The following is an 18159-nucleotide window of genomic DNA, read 5'->3' on the forward strand; positions in this document are numbered from 1 at the left end:
TGTGTGTGCACGTGTCTGTCTATTACTGCCTGTGAGTGCATGTCTCAGTCTATTACTGCCTGTGTGTGCATGTCTGTCTATTACTACCTGTGAGTGCATGTCTCAGTCTATTACTGCCTGTGTGTGCATGTCTGTCTATTACTGCCTGTGAGTGCATGTCTCTGTCTGTTACTGCCTGTGTGTACGTCTCTGTCTATTACTGTCTGTGAGTGCATATATCTGTCTATTACTGCCTGTGTGTGCATGTCTCTGTCTATTACTACCTGTGAGTGCATGTCTCAGTCTTTTACTTTCTGTGAGTGCATATCTCTGTCTATTACTGCCTGTGTGTGCATGTCTGTCTATTACTGCCTGTGAGTGCATATCTCTGTCTATTACTGCCTGTGTGTGCATGTCTGTCTATTACTGCCTGTGAGTGCATGTCTCAGTCTATTACTCTCTGTGAGTGCATATCTCTGTCTATTACTGCCTGTGTGTGCATGTCTCTGTCTATTACTGCCTGTGAGTGCATGTCGCTGTCTATTACTGTCTGTGTGTGCCTATCTATGTCTGTTACTGCCTGTGTATGCATATATCTGTCTATTACTACCTGTGTGTGCATGTCTGTCTATTACTGCCTGTGTGTGCATGTCTGTCTATTACTGCCTGTGTGTATAATATATTTGAAAAATAAACAGCTATTACAGTTCTTTATCAAATTACTTATGTGCAAAAATCTCATAGACTTTAATAGTGAATTTTGTAAAAAATAAAATGTTATAACTTTTCTAAATAATTGTAATAGACCCAGTGACATATTGCAATCCTTTAGAAAATCTTAGCTGATGACTTTTTTTGCAAAGTTCAACTTTAAAGTCTATTGGACGTAGATACATTTTGGGTAAGAATTTAAAGGGATTGATATGCATTAAACAAATAAATATGCATAGCTATGAGAAAAGTATAAATATAATAGCAATTAGTAAAAGATATTTTTAGATAATATCAATATATTTGGAAAAAAACATAGTAGTAGAAAAAGGACATATTTAAAAGGATAGGAAAGTCAAAATTAAACTTTCATAATTCAGGATACACCAAAAAATGTTAAGACAATTCTATTATTCTTGTTCTCTTTGTATTTTCCTTTTTAATTTCATGTATAAAATTCCAGTTAATTGATAAGTTTTTTTTCACAAGTTTTTTTTCTTACATAACCCAGTTTCTTTATTAACTGAGAAGTAATCAACTCTGGCATGATTGGCGTTAGGCGTATAAAGAGCATAGTCATAGCCCGGGCTCTTGATTAACTGTCAAATACATCACAAGAGCAGTCAGGGCAGAGAGGCGTATGACAAGATAACAAGACGTGAGGAATTGGGGATGTGAGATCTTTTAGTATGCGAAAGAGGATACAGGAACTGTAGGAAATCAGAAGCTGATGTTCTATTGGTCGCTGTCAAGTGATGTCATCTGTATGCGCCGGTAATTGCTGAGGCTAATTCATTGTTGAGGGTAATGCCCCAGAGACCTATACTGACAGGCTTCTGTGGGCAACTTCCTCTGTGCACACCAGTGACAGCTCCCTACAGCTAACCTGCTGGGAGCGGAATCTGACTCAACATAACAATCAGACAGATAGAAGCCTGCGCCTTCATCACACCCACTGGTAGAGGCTGATCCTGTATCATACTAACTAGCCGAAGTGAGAGGTACCTCAGTCCCCTCATCACAGACAAGCACATACAGTGATAGGACACTGTATTACACGCACATAAGGTGAAAACGGATCATGCAGCCCATGCACAGAGGCTGAATACTGATCCCCCTGCAGCCCAAGTACAGAGGGTGAATACTGACCCCCTGCAGCACATGCAGAGGCTGAATACTGAGCACCCTGCAGCACAAGCACAGAGGCTGAATACTGACCCCCTGCAGCACATCCACAGAAGCGGAAGACTGAGGCTGCATCCCATGCACAAGGGGAGTCTGTCTGTGAATATGATACAGTCACAGTATTCAGTCTGAAGGCTGAGTCTGTATCACATCCTTAGAGCCTAAACACAGTGCCTGTGCCACATTTATAAAGATATATTCAACACTGATCCTGTATCACATACTTAGGCAGAAAGTATAGACTGAACCTGTATCACATGCACAAGCAGAGACTGGACACACAGCTTGCATCACACCAAAAGTAATGAAAATATCATAATTTCCCTTAAAAGTAACAGCCCAGCAATCACACCACTTATCAGCTTAGCAAGGGAAATCAACAGCCAGTGACAGAGAAACTTATATATCAATCATACAGGGAAGCAAACACTCAAATACAGGGACAGGATACTAAGTGGCATCACTCGCAACCTGGCATCAGATTCCTTTTTTTTATAAAGCAAACACAAGCAACTAAGAATCTATTTTCCATACTGAAGCTCAAGCCATTATTTATTATAGAGACACACATTCAAGTGACAGAAAATGGCCAGCGCTGATCTACAGGGAAAATACCAGAAGTTGGCACAGGAGTATTCCAAGGTAATGCAATGAAAAATGGGTAATGTTATGTTTTGTAGATAATCTATTGTGTCAATGCTGTAAAAAACCTCAGTATATAAGGGAAGGAGGTGAAGACTATTTAATTCAGTGAATTAGTTATTCTCTTATTTTAATATTAGTTTGTTGAGCTACTTTTTTATTGTAATTTATTTAATGTTTTCTCAGCATATTTTCAATATAACACTGTTTCCTTCTCCTGTGGCAGCAAAGAGCCTAATGTAAACAGAAGCATTGCATTGGGTGTCGGAGCCCTGCATATGATCATTCCTATCCTATTCATGTATGACTTCCACTGCAAAAAGAAAATGCTTTTTAGCAATATATCTATGCATAATTTATCCAAGCCTGCAATTACCCCCTTTCTCAATGTGTTTTCTTCCCTTTATACAACCTTGTTCTGTGCACCCTTTGTGATACTAACACCATGAAAGAATCATTTACAGGCATTTATCATTTTTGTGTATTTCCAAAACGATTTAAGGAACATTTACAGGTGATGTTCAAAAGAGATGGATGTCCTTATATTTTTATTTCTGTTTTAGTGAAATAAATAGAATTTAAAGGGACATGAAAGTCTAAATTAAACATTTCAGTTTGTCTATTATTATATTTACTTTGTTCTCTTGGCATAAATTGTTGAAGAGCACACCTAGATAGGCTCAGGAGCTAGTTTCTGATTGGTAGCTACAGAGATATGCCTTTTGCCCATTAGTTGTGCTCAGCTAGATCCCAGTTGTACACTGCTGCTCTGAAGCTGACTTTAAAGGGATAGTAAAGTCCAAATTAAACTTTCATGATTCAGATAGGGCTTTTAATTTTAAACAACTTTCTTATTTACTTTTATCATCAAATTTGCTATGTTCTCTTGCTATTCTTAGTTGAAAGCTAAACCTAGGTAGGCTCATATGCTAAGTTCTAAACCCTTGAAGGCCGCCTCTGCATTTGACAGTTTTTCACAGCTAGAGGGCATTAGTTTACGTGTTTCATATAGATAACACTGTGCTCATGCACCTGAAGTTATTTAAGAGTCAGCACTAATTGCCTGAAATGCCAGTCTGTCAAAAGATCTGATATAAGGGGGCAGTCAGCAGAAGCTTAGATACAAGGTAATTACAGAGGTAAAAAGTATATTTCTATAACAGCGTTGGTTATGAAAAATTGGGGAATGCTAAATAAAGGGATTATCTATCTTTTGTAAACAATAACATTTTTGGTGTTTACTGTCCTCTTAAAGAAAAACAAATATTTTGGGATTCATGCAGAACATGCCATTTTTTAAAAAAAAGTTTCCAATTTATTTATCAAATTTTTAATTGGTCCAATGATATTCTGTGTTGAAGAGATACCTAGGTAGGCACCTGGAACACTATATTGCAGGAAATAGTGCTGCTATATAGTGCTCTTGCAAATGGATAACATTCTTGCAAAACGGCTGCTATATAGTGCTCCTATGCATATACCCCTGCTTTTCAACCTATGATACCAAGAGAACGAAGAAAAATAATAGAAGTAAATGAAAAACTTGTTTAAAATGTTATGATCTATCTGAATCACGAAAAAGAAAAATGTGGGGTTTCAAATCCCTTTAACTATGAATTTAACTTCTTTGCAGGGGTTAAACACACATTTAGGTAACTGTATTATTGCACTTTTTCTTACATATAACTTAGACTTTTTTTGTTTTGCTATTTTTCTCCATTTAAGTATTAATCAAACTGCAAAAATCTTTTTTTTTTTTTTTTTTTTTTTTTTTAACCCTTTAATGACCAGAGCACTTTTCCATTTTCTGTCCGTTTGGGACCAAGGCTATTTTTACATTTCTGCAGTGTTTGTGTTTAGCTGTAATTTTTCTCTTACTCATTTACTGTACCCACACATATTATATACCGTTTTTCTCGCCATTAAATGGACTTTCTAAAGATACCATTATTTTCATCATGTCTTATAATTTACTATAAAAAAATTTATAAAATATGAGGAAAAAATGGAAAAAAACCACACTTTTTCTAACTTTGACCCCCAAAATCTGTTACATATCTACTACCACCAAAAAACACCCATGCTAAAAAGTTTCTAAATTTTGTCCTGAGTTTAGAAATACCCAATGTTTACATCTTCTTTGCTTTTTTTGTAAGTTATAGGGCCATAAATACAAGTAGCACTTTGCTATTTCCAAACCATTATTTTTTCAAAACTAGCGCTAGTTACATTAGAACACTAATATCTTTAGGAATCTCTTAATATCCATTAACATGTAAATATTTTTTTTAGAAGACATCCCAAAGTATTGATCTAGGCCAATTTTGGTAAATTTCATGCCACCATTTCACCGTCAAATGCGATCAAATACAAAAAATCGTTCACTTTTTCACAAATTTTTTAACAAACTTTTGGTTTCTCACTGAAATTATTTACAAACAGCTTGTGCAATTATGCCATAAATGGTTGTAAATTCTTCTCTGGGATCCCCTTTGTTCAGAAATAGCAGACATATATGACTTTGGCGTTGCTTTTTGGTAATTAGAATGCTGCTAAATGGCGCTGCGCATCACACGTGTATTATGGCTAGCAGTGAAGGGGTTAATTAGGTAGCTTGTAGGGAGCTTGCATGGTTAATTTTAGCTTTAGTGTAGTGTAGTAGACAACCCAAAGTATTGATCTAGGCCCATTTTGGTAATATTTCATGCCACCATTTCACCGTAAATGCGATTAAATAAAAAAAAAAACGTTAAATTTTTCACAATTTTAGGTTTCTCACTGAAATCATTTACAAACAACTTGTGCAATTATGGCACAAATGGTTGTAAATGCTTCTCTGGGATCCCCTTTGTTCAGAAATAGCAGACATATATGGCTTTGGCGTTGCTTGTTGTTAATTAGAAGGCCACTAAATGCTGATGCACATCACACGTGTATTATGGCTAGCAGTGAAGGGGTTAATTATGTAGCTTGTAGGGAGCTTGCAGGGTTAATTTTAGCTTTAGTGTAGAGCTCAGCCTCCCACCTGAAACATCAGACCCCCTGATCCCTCCCAAACAGCTCTCTTCCCTCCCCCACCCCACAATTGTCCCCGCCATCTTAAGTACTGGCAGAAACTCTGCCAGTACTAAAATAAAAGGTATATTTGTTTTTTTTTTTTAGGTTTTTTTAGCATATTTACATATGCTGCTTTGTAGCATCCCCCTTAGCCCCCAACCTCACTGATCCCACACCAAACAGCTCTCTAACCCTCCCCCTCTGCCTTAGCGGGCGCCATCTTGGGTACTGGCAGCTGTCTGCCAGTACCCAGTTTAGTAAAAAAAGGAATATTTTTTTCTAAAAAAAAACCCTTTTCTGTAGTGTAGCTTTCCCCCCCCCCCCCCACCAACCTCCCACAAGTTGCAGATCACTTAGAAACTGTATTGAACATTTTTGTTTTCTTATTATTTAGAGCTATTCTCAGATTTTTTTTCTGTAGTGTAGCGGTTCCCTCCCGCTCCCGCCCCGTGCACGCGCCCGCCCGCCGCCCCCCGTGCACGCGCGCGCTCACATGCGCGCCCCCGTCGCTCCCGCCCCGATCCCGCCCCCCTGCACATTACACCACGCATCGATGGCCGCCCACCCGCCTCCCAAGTTCGCTCCCACCCACCAACGATACCGGCCATCGATGTCCGGTGCAGAGAGGGCCACAGAGTGGCTCTCTCTGCATCGGATGGCCATTTAAGGTTATTGCAGGATGCCTCCATATCGAGGCATCACTGCAATAACCGGAAAGCAGCTGGAAGCGATCAGGATCAATCCAGCTGCTTTCCACACCGAGGACGTGCAGGGTACGTCCTCAGGCGTTAACTGCCTTTTTTTTGAGGACGTACCCTGCACGTCCTCGGTCGTTAAGGGGTTAAACTTTGTCCAGACCACATACTACATTTTAATATAATTCAAAGGTATTTAAACAAATCTCATCTCTCACATCACAGCTACTGGAAAACCTGTCTAGAAATGAGAAATGTTATTTATTTAGGAGCACTCCACTCAGACCTCTTTATTTTATCTCTCTATATACAAAAATTAAGTATTTCGTTATTAAAGGGGAAAGCTAAGAGAGAGAGAGCTCATTCCTCAATTCAAGGTAGTATATAACCCCTTGAACCTTTTTGGCGTAGGTACTACATCACACAGTACTTTGTCCAGTGTAGTTTCTACTTCTAGTATAGAGGCGCACATTGTGGTCCTTGCTGTCATCTTTGACAGTGGGAGCCGCATCCCGGGGCGTAGAAGGCATAAGTCTTCTTATGGTAAAGGAGCCCTGATCGTGCACTACACTACAGCAAACAGGGAGAGGGAAGGATGGGTCCCCACACTACAGAAAATCTGCTGGCTAGGAGGGGGAGGTGGGTCCTTGCACTACAGAAAAAAAAGAATTTGCTTGGAGGGGGAAGGGGATTCCAACACTTCAGAAAATAAATCGATAATTAAAATAAAAAAGTGCTCTAACTTGTTACTGGCAGACTGACTGATAGTAACAAAGATAGCGGGGACGGGGGGAGTCGGGAAGTACAAAAAGCTGTTTGGGGGGGGATCAGGGAGGTGGGATGGTAAGGAGGGATACCTACACTACAGAAAATAATAAATTCATATTTATTAAACCAAAAATGCCCTAAAGTGCATATTGGCAGTATAAAATAAGAGAGAAGCTCTCACCCTGGGAACGAACAATAGCATAATAGCGTGTTCTATGACTAGTTACCACTCAAGAAGCAGCCTCTTTTTGCTCAACATGTGCTTTTCACAGAGAATAACTTTCCTGAAGCATATCAGTCTGATCCTGACTTAACAGTACAGTCCAGCCCCAAAATACCAGGGAATCCCTCTCTTAACAAGGGAAACGGAAAAACCACAGACGTACGTTTCGGCCTAGTGTGGGCCTCGTTAGTGAGGTGCAGCCATATCCCTCTAGGCACACTGAGCAACGGGTCCACGTCTGGATTCCCGCATCACACTTAGGGAGACTTCCCTAAGAGTCATAATTTGCATAAAATAAAAGAGAAAAGCGCTCAACCTGGGAACGAACAAAAGCATAATAGCTTGTTCTATGGCTAGTTACCATCCAAGAAGCAGCCTCTTTTTGCCCTTAAAATGATAAAAAAACAAAAAAACATCTTTGGTCTTGGCTGAATCAAACAATGCTAATGAACACATTTTGAGAGTGTGAGAGTGTGTGTGTGTGTATATATGTATGTGTATATGTATGTGTGTATATATATATATATATATATATATATATATAAACACACAGAGAAAACCCAGCACTCACTTACAAGCTCTCAGCTAAGATTTAAAAGCAAAAATGGAAAGGTTAGTTACCGCATCTGGCCAAATGGGACAAGCCCAGGTACCTCGTCAAGGTCCTTTCCAATACCTGGGACCCTAAAACAGCCACACAATGCAAGCTTTCAAATCCAAACAAACTCCGAACAAGGGAAGGGTGCACAGGCATATGTAATCACCCTAGACATATACAAAACACGGAAGGGAACTGGGTACAAATCCCATGACCCTGCAACATGCTCAGTCCTGGGTGCCACTGGCACTCACAGGAAGCTGTGCTGTCCCCAGAGTCGCAAGCAGTTAACCCCAGACAGGTCTTGGTGCAAGAACCATAGGGAAAATTACAAATTAATACAACACACAGAGAAAACCCAGCACTCACTTACAAGCTCTCAGCTAAGATTTAAAAGCAAAAATGGAAAGGTTATGATATGGTTACATATGCCTGTGCACCCTTCCCTTGTTCCCGGATTTGTTTGGATTTGAAATCTTGCATTGTGTGGCTGTTTTAGGGTCCCAGGTATTGGCGATGAGGAAAAAAAAGAGGTGCAGAGTCTTTCAGTAGATCCAAAAGCAGTTTATTCAGGAGCAGGCTTAAACATTAAGCACAAGGTAAGTACCAGCTGACGCGTTTCGTGCATGCGTACATATCCGGTATGAGAGTGCAGTCCCCTTCCGTGTTTTATATATGTCTAAGGTGATTACATAAGCCTGTGCACCCTTCCCTTGTTCCCAGTTTGTTTGGATTTGAGAGCTTGCATTGTGTGGCTGTTTTAGGGTCCCAGGTATTGGAAAGGACCTTGATGAGGTACCTGGGCTTGTCCCATTTGGCCATATGCGGTAACTAACCTTTCCATTTTTGCTTTTAAATCTTAGCTGAGCGCTTGTGAGTGCTGGACTTTATTTGTGTGTTGTATTAATTTGTTTTGTAATTTCCCTATGGTTCTTGCACCCAGACCTGTCTGGGGTTAACTGCCTGTGACTCTGGGGACAACACAGCTTCCTGCGAATGCCCGTGAGCACCCAGGGCTGAGCATGTTGCAGGGTCATGGGATGTGTACCCGGTCCGGTATGAGAGTGTAGTCCCCTTCCGTGTTTTGTATATGTCTAGGGTGATTACATAAGCCTGTGCACCCTTCCCTTGTTCCCAATTTGTTTGGATTTGAGAGCTTGCATTGTGTGGCTGTTTTAGGGTCCCAGGTATTGGAAAGGACCTTGACGAGGTACCTGGGCTTGTCCCATTTGGCCAGATGCGGTAACTAACCTTTCCATTTTTGCTTTTAAATCTTAGCTGAGAGCTTGTAAGTGAGTGCTGGGTTTTCTCTGTGTGTTGTATTAATTTGTTTTGTAATTTTCCCTATGGTTCTTGCACCCAGACCTGTCTGGGGTTAACTGCTTGTGACTCTGGGGACAGCACAGCTTCCTGTGAGTGCCAGTGGCATCCAGGGCTGAGCATGTTGCGGGGTCATGGGATGTGTACCCGGTCCAGTATGAGAGTGCAGTTCCCTTCCGTGTTTTGTGTATGTATGTATATGTGTGTATATATGTTTTTTGATGAAAAGAGTTTCTGTGATGCGTACTGTACCTAAGTATAGGCCGCACTGGAGGCGCTAAAACTGACACTGAAAGTAGAAAAGCTGCTGGAGTGAGCCTAAAGGTGTGTTCACGCTACCCTTGTAAGTAATCACACCGTATTAATTGGAAAAAGAGAAAGATGTGGTACACTACACAGCGCTAATCATTGAATCTCTGTGTAACAGATAGAGTTGTATGTATTTATGTGGATAGGGAGGCGGACATGCATATAAAAAGAATCAATATCACTCGCAACAAATAGTGACTGTTGTAGAGTGTTATTATAGTGAAACAACCTAATTTTGATACATGAACTAGGGTAAAAAGAAGGTCCTACTCCAGTTAGTTAGTTCTTAAGTGTGTACCTGATGAAACATTTGTTGTATTACAATATATGTTCAGATGTTATAAAACAGAAGCATGCAATGTGCGCTATGCAATAGATCTGCTGCACTGAAAACTTCTCTCGGTATAAAGAAATAACGAACAATCAGATATGCAATAAACTCTGAAGTTTCTTCACAGATATTTAGTCAAGTCTTATATAGGTGATAAAGTTCTCGTGCTCAGGATGATTTCTTAGCAATGTAGGCAGGTAAATTAAACGACAATCCCGTATGGGCTCACAGCCTACTTACGTTAGCTGACCTCAATCTCATGAGGTAAGGAACAGGCACTGCATATAGTATTCCGCTCAAACGATCCTCAAGCGACTCTTTTAGATTCCTGTACGGTGTCTTGTAGATCTCAGGCTTGTCAGGTAAGGGCCGGGCTCCGTGCTGTGTATTCGGCTTGTTAGACTCCCTGGGGCCTGCTTGACAAGTGAGGGTGATGCCGGTCTCTCGCGGGTAACTCTGTCGTTGTTTATGTGGATTAGAGAGACAAAGGACATAGCATAATACTGTTTGTAAAGTAAAAAGGCTTTTATTGCTGGACGCAAAAGAATAATACTCACAAACAAAACCTCAATTGATATGAGGTATCAATCATACGTATAGTACATCAGTACGGGTAATCAGAGGCAGGTAAATGATTCCACCGTGAACACACAGTGGAAACAAGATGAATATAGGCCAATGTTCCAACGAACACTTATAAATATAAAAAATCCAGATATTAGCGAGATGAACCGTTGTCCAAACACCGCTATATCGGAACCAGTTAAAATAAGCAGCCAGATTCAACACTCAGGAGACAGCCTATTTTTTATATTTATAAGTGTTCGTTGGAACATTGGCCTATATTCATCTTGTTTCCACTGTGTGTTCACGGTGGAATCATTTACCTGCCTCTGATTACCCGTACTGATGTACTATACGTATGATTGATACCTCATATCAATTGAGGTTTTGTTTGTGAGTATTATTCTTTTGCGTCCAGATATATATTACTAAAGTAGGTCTGGGGGCTGGATAATACTGTTGTGGACCATGGACAGGGCATGCTAAGTTTAATACATAAATTATGGCTAGATTACGAGTTTTGCGGTATGAGTGAAAAATCAGCGTTAAGGCTTGTAATGCTGCTTTTTCACTACCGCTGGTATTACAAGTCTTGCAGGTTTGGGGCACCGCACACTTTTTTGGCCTTAACGCAAATTAACTTACGCAATTTGCGTAAAGTCTTTTTTCAATGGGACTTCCATAGCGCCGATATTACAAGCTTTTTCTGGAAGGCCAAAAAGTGAGCGGTACAGCCTATCCCGCAATATTCGTAACGCATTCTAAAGTCAGTAGTTATGAGTTTTACACTACAAAGCTGTAGCATAAAACTCATAACTAAAGTGTTAAAAAGTACACTAACACCCATAAACTACCTATTAACCCCTAAACCGAGGCCCTCCTGCATCACAAACACTAAAATAAAATTATTTACCCCTAATCTGCCGCTCCAGACATCGCTGCCACTAGAATAAACATATTAAACCCTAAACCGCCGCACTCCCGCCTCGCAAACACTATTTAAATATTATTAACCCCTAATCTGCTGCCCCCAACGTTGCCGCCACTATACTAAATTTATTAACCCCTAAACCTAAGTCTAACCCTAACACCCTATAACTTAAATATAATTAAAATAAATCTAAATAAAACCTACTATTTATAACTAAATAATTCCTATTTAAAGCTAAATACTTACCTGTAAAATAAACCCTAAGCTAGCTACAATATAACTAATAGTTACATTGTATCTAGCTTAGGTTTTATTTTTATTTCACAGGCAATTTTGTATTTATTTTAACTAGGTAGAATAGTTACTAAATAGTTATTAACTATTTACTAACTACCTAGCTAAAATAAAATCCAATAGGATTTTTTCACCTTTAATTCCAATTGGCTGATAGAATTCTATCAGCCAATCGGAATTCAAGGGACGCCATCTTGGATGACGTCACTTAAAGGAACCTTCATTCTTCAGTCACCAACGCCAGAAGAGGATGCTCCGCGCCGGATGTCTTGAAGATGGAGCCGCAAAGCTGCATTCCTATAATCATCTGCTGCAGATCTCAGTAAACACCTCATTCACACGACTTGGCATCCCAAAGAGTAGGAAACGGGCACAACAAAAAGGCCTCCCCTCTGGCCTAAACTTGGTATAAGCACTTAACGGGACAGTCTAGTCAAAATTAAACTTTTATGATTCAGATACAGCATGCAATTTAAAACAACTTTCCATTTCACTTTTATCACCAAATTTGCTCTGTTCTCTTGGTATTCTTAGTTAAAAGCTAAACCTAGGTAGGCTCATATGCTAATTTCTAAGCCTTTGAAGGCCGGTTCTTATCTCCGTGCATTTTGACTGTTTTTCAAAGCTAGACAGCACTAGTTCATGTGTGCCATATAGATAACATTGTGCTCACTCCCGTGGAGTTATGTCAGCACTGATTGGCTAAAATGCAAGTCTGTCAAAAGAACTGAAATAAGGGGCTATCTAGGCTTAGATACAAGGTAATCACAGAGGTAAAAAGTATATTAATATAACTTTGTTGGTTATGCAAAACGGGGGAATGTGTAATAAAGGGATTATCTATTTTTTTAAAAAAACAATAACAGTTCTGGAGTAGACTGCCCCTTTAACATAAATATCAGTCTGGGCACTGTTTGTTTAGAAAAACACTCCTAATGTGACACACTAGCAACAGATTAATTCACTTGAAGAAACCTTTTCATTGTTGCAACCTTGTACACACACACACCATAGACACACACACACCATAGACACACACACACACCATAGACACACACACATACACACACACACCATAGACACACACACACACCATAGACACACACACACCATAGAGCAGTGATTCTGTTAATCAGTGAAATATGGTTAAATATTGTTTTTAAGTTTGACAACATGTTAAATATTTAGCATTAGGTTAAAATTTGAATCAGTAACAATCCCTTTGTTCTCTGTTATTATGCTGTAGAATTCATCTTGGGATGCTAAAGATGTTTTGAGCTAAGGGTATTCTAAGACAATTTTTGATCCCAACAATCACAATGTGATTTACATTTGAACTGTTATCTATTACTTAATAAATAACTTAGTTTTCATACAATAATAGCATAAATGTCCAGTTTCTAACTAACTCCTGGCATAAGCTTTGGATTTTAGGAAAGAATATCCTCTTCATATTAGGCTACTTAGTTTTGTTACAAACCGCTTGTCAGATTCCCTTAGGTAGAAATGACAGATTTGTACTCTGAGGGAAACTTTGTCTGGTGTTGAAGTTTAACCCTTTCATGACATAGGCAATTGTTCAAGTTCTGAACGTAAACGAAACCTTGAATTTCAGCTATATGTCTTTTCAACCATAATTTACCCCTTTCACATTAAGTGCACCCACACTAATTATATATTGTTTTTTAGAGGACAGATAGGGCTTTCTTTTGGCATAAAAGATTTATTTCTCAACTATAATTTTATATAAAAAAAATCAAAGTAAGTGTGAGAAATTAAGAAATTTGAAGCTTTCCAAATGATTTTATTGTGAATATCATCATCCTGATATATGTTACTGCAATAAAACACCCATACTTGTGTTAAGCGATGTCCCATGAGTATAACGATACCCCCCATGTACAGGTTTTCTGAGTTTTCTGGAATTTACAAGGCCCAACATACGGCCTACCCATTTACATAGAAATCTGGCACATTCATTTTCTGGGCTTAAGTTGCCTTTCATACATTATAGCAGCCCAGGAATGAAAATGACCCCATCATGGCATACCATTTACAAAAGTAGACACCCTAGGGTATTCCAAAAGGGCCATGTCACGTCTTTTTGTGAAGCCCCTTAGTCACAACACCTGGCCAAATGTAGTGGTCATTTTTGTTGTATGCGTTTTTTACACAAACACTGCACTTTGGCTGTTTCTGTCATCAAGCTTTTATGTTTTACTGCTATAAAACACACATATTTGTGTTTGTCAATGTCCTACGAGTACAACAGTACCCCCCATGTACAGGTTTCACGGGGTTTACAGGAGTTACTGGGCCAAATATGGGGTCTGCCCATTTCAGTCTTTATGCATGGAAATTTGGCACCTTAATTTTCTGTGCCTATGTCCTCTTTGAGACATTATAGCAGCCCAGGAATGAAAATTACCCCATCATGGCATACCATTTTCAAAAGAAGACACCCTAGGGTATTCCAAAAGGGCCATTTCACATCTTTTTGTGAAGCCCCTTAGGCATAACATCTGGCCAAATGTAGTGCTCATTTATTTTTAATGCATTTTTTTCACAAACACTGCACTTTGGCTGTTTCTGTCATCAAGCTTTTATGTTTTACTGCTATAAAACACACATATTAGTGTTTGTCAAGGTCCTACGAGTAAAACAGTACCCCCCATGTACAGGTTTTATGGGGTTTACAGAAGTTACAGGGCCAAATATGGGGTCTGCCCATTTCAGTTTTTATGCATGGAAATTTGGCACCTTAATTTTCTGTGCCTATGTCCACTTTGAGACATTATAGCAGCCCAGGAATGAAAATTACCCCATCATGGCATACCATTTTCAAAAGAAGACACCCTAGGGTATTCCAAAAGGCCCATGTCACATCTTTTTGTGGAGCCCCTTAGTCACAACACCTGGCCAAATGTAATGGTGATTTTTTTTGCATGCGTTTTTTGCACAAACACTGCACTTTGGCTGTCTCTGTCATCAACCTTTTATGTTTTGCTGCTATAAAACACACATATTAGTGTTTGTCAAGGTCCTACGAGTAAAACAGTACCCCCCATGTACAGGTTTTATGGGGTTTACAGAAGTTACAGGGCCAAATATGGGGTCTGCCCATTTCAGTTTTTATGCATGGAAATTTGGCACCTTAATTTTCTGTGCCATGTCCTCTTTGAGACATTATAGCAGCCCAGGAATGAAAATTACCCCATCATGGCATACCATTTTCAAAAGAAGACACCCTAGGGTATTCCAAAAGGCCCATGTCACATCTTTTTGTGAAGACCCTTAGTCACAACACCTGGCCAAATGTAGTGCTCCTTTTTTTTGTATGCGTTTTTTGCACAAACACTGCCCTTTGGCTGTTTCTGTCATCAACCTTTTATGTTTTGCTGCTATAAAACACACATATTTGTGTTTGTCAATGTCCTAAGAGTAAAACAGTACCCCCCATGTACAGGTTTTATGGGGTTTACAGATGTTACAGGGCCAAATATGGGATCTGCCCATTTACATAGAAAATTGGCACATTCATTTTATGGGCCTTTGTCCTCTTTGAGACATTATAGCAGCCCAGGAATGAAAATTACCCCATCGTGGCATACCATTTATAAAAGTAGACAACCCAGGGTATTGAAAAAGGACTATGTTTAGTCTTTGTTTGTAGCCACTTAGTCACAACATCTGGCCAAAGGTAATGTTCATATTTCAGTTTTAGTTTATCACAAAAACACTGCCTTTTTGCTGTTTATATCATCCTTTTATGTTTTACTGCTATAATACACCCATCTTTGTGTTCAGCGATGTCCCATGAGTACAACAATACCCCCTATGTACAGGTTTTATGTGGTTTTAGGAAGTTACAGCGCCCAATATAGGGTCTGCCAATTTGCATGGAAATTGGGCACATTGATTTTATGGACCTTTGTTGCCTTTGAGACAGTATGGCAGCGCAGGAATGAAAATTACCCCACCATGGCATACTATTTGCAAAAGTAGACAACCCAGGGTATTAAAAAAGGACTATGTTTAGTCTTTTTTTGTAGCCACTTAGTCACAAAACCTGGTCAAATTTAGTGGTCATATTTTTTTATTTGCTTTTTTCACACAGACTTTGCATGTTTTCTATTTAGATCAACATCATTATATTTTTTACTGCTATAATACACCCATATCTGTGTTCAGTGATCTCCCATGAGTGCAACAATACCCCCTATGCACAGGTTTTATGTGGTTTTAGGAAGTTACAGGGCCCAATATAGGGTCTGCATAGAAATTTGGCACATTGATTTTCTGGCCCTATGTTGCCTTTGAGACAGTATGGCAGCCCAGGAATGAAAATTACCCCCCTCATGACATACCATTTGCAAAAGTAGATAACTCAGGATATTCTAAAAGGAGTATTTTAGTTGTTTTGTATAACTTATAATGGCCTTAGAGTGGATGGGCTTAACATATAAAGGGACAGGACAAGGTCAGGGGATTTATGAAGTTAGGAATACAGAATAATAAAATAAAATAAATTAGGAACACATACAGATTGCTTTCAAATTAAAAGTTTAACTCTGTGTGATATATTCGAAAGCAATCAGTGATACAGAGGCCAGGTTGAGAGGGGCAGTCAGGGCAATGGTAACTAGAATCCCTCCTCCCTCCTTTTTTATAGCAGACTCTGCATCTTTTCTGGGGTGTTAATTTGCAGGCAGTGGGGGGGATCCTAGTGGGAAAATGCCTGCCACAGAGTCGCTCAACATTTTCAGATTGAACAGTGGGAGGATTAGGGGTCTGGTTAAACAAAATATCAGATGTTACATTTAACACAAATTCCAAAAAAGTATAAGTTTTCCCTGTGCCTGTTTTTTTGTACAGCACATATGCATTATATACTGCGATCTGCATAATATAAAAGGCTACTTTTTTTGTACCAAGTTCTAGTTTTTCTTTGAATTAGATATGGCTGCAGGCACCGGTCAGCTAAATCTACCCCCCCCATGTTTTTGTTGTACTCCACAATGCACTTTGGCTTTCGGATCTGTGCAGATCTTCCCTTCACAGACACTGGCACTGTAGCTTCATCGTGCATTGTGGAGAGCATGTACACATCCTTTTTATCAGTGTACCGAAGGGCCAGTAGCTCATTGTGGCGTAAAGCTGACGTTGTGCCCCTACTTTTTTTCCCATATGTCAGCTTCTGGGGGAAACCTTTGCGATTTTTTTCTTGTTGTGCCACAGGCCACGGTTTCAAAATAAAACAAAATTTTAATAGCTCTGTGCTGGTGTAAAAATTATCGAGCCACAAATGGTACCCTTTATTTAGCAGGGGTAGTAGGAGATCCCACACAATTTTCCCACTTGTGCCAACTGAATCTGGGCAGCCAGGTTGATCCAAGTGGCTATCCTTTCCCTGGTAGATGCGAAATGCCCAGGTATACCCAGTACTGCATTCACAGAGCTTATAAAATTTTACCCCATAGCGGGACCTCTTGGATGGTATATATTGCTTAAAAAGCAATCTCCCTTTAAATTTCATGAGGGACTCATCAATGCAAATGTCCTGCTCAGGTATGTAAACTTCTTTAAATTTTTGGGACAGGTGGCTTATCAGGGGCCTTAGTTTATATAACCTGTCATGCAGGGGGTCATTTTTGGGGGGGCACTTGGTATTATCATTAAAATGGAGAAACCGCAGCAATTGTTCATATCTGTCCCTCTTCATAACCCCTGGAAAAAGAGGGGTAGCCAGGATGGGGTTCTGGCTCCAGTATGAACGAATGCTGGGTTTCTTCACAATCCCCATTATTAATGTCAGGGCCCAAAACTTTTTAATCTCTGGTATGTCAGTGGGATGCCAGGTATTTTTTCTGACATACAGAGATTGGGGATTTTTGGACAGATACTGGCTGGCATATAAATTTGTTTGTGCAACTATATGCTCAAACATAGCATCTGTCAGAATCAGTGACATATAGTTTATTGGCTCACATACTGGAACATCACTTGTTATGCCAGGAGTCTCAGTAAATTCTGGCATTTCTGGGGCAGTGAAATTTGGGGGTATCCAATTTTGGTCATTTGTGCGACGCCTCCTTTTAGGTGGCGGGCAGGGAGCACCAGCATCAGATGTATCACTCAGGGGCTCTATATCTGATGCCGTAAGGGTTGCGCTGTCAGACAGAGCAGAGAGGGTTTCACTCCCTGAATCTGCGGCAAGAATGGCATAAGCCTCTTCTGCTGAATAGCGTGCCATAAGGGATTTTTTTCAGTACAAATTACCACTTCACCTTCCCCAAAATCCCACTAAACCACCCCAATTACCACCTCCCAATTACCACCCACCCTATTCCCTATTTTTTTTTTTTTTAAATTATGATTTTTTCTTTATATATATATATATATATATATATATATATATATATATATATATATATATATATATATATATATATATATATATATATATATATATATATATATATATATATATATATATATTTTTTTTTATAAACTAAAAAAAAAAAGGAACTGGGAAGGGTAGTGATTGGGAAC

The 18159-nt window shown here is 39.4% G+C and overlaps 1 protein-coding gene across 1 annotated transcript in view; it reads left to right on the forward strand.

Annotated features, from left to right (window-relative positions):
* The first annotated feature begins 1469 nt into the window (after positions 1 to 1469).
* PPP1R21 (protein phosphatase 1 regulatory subunit 21) overlaps positions 1470 to 18159 on the forward strand; it is a 557069-nt gene continuing 540379 nt past the window's right edge. Inside the window, exon 1 of the mRNA XM_053712717.1 lies at positions 1470 to 2517. Coding sequence (XP_053568692.1) covers positions 2461 to 2517 — 57 coding nt within the window. The 5' untranslated portion in view covers positions 1470 to 2460. The remainder of the gene's footprint in view (positions 2518 to 18159) is intronic.

Source organism: Bombina bombina, chromosome 4 (assembly GCF_027579735.1).
Source record: "Bombina bombina isolate aBomBom1 chromosome 4, aBomBom1.pri, whole genome shotgun sequence".
NCBI lineage: Eukaryota > Metazoa > Chordata > Amphibia > Anura > Bombinatoridae > Bombina > Bombina bombina.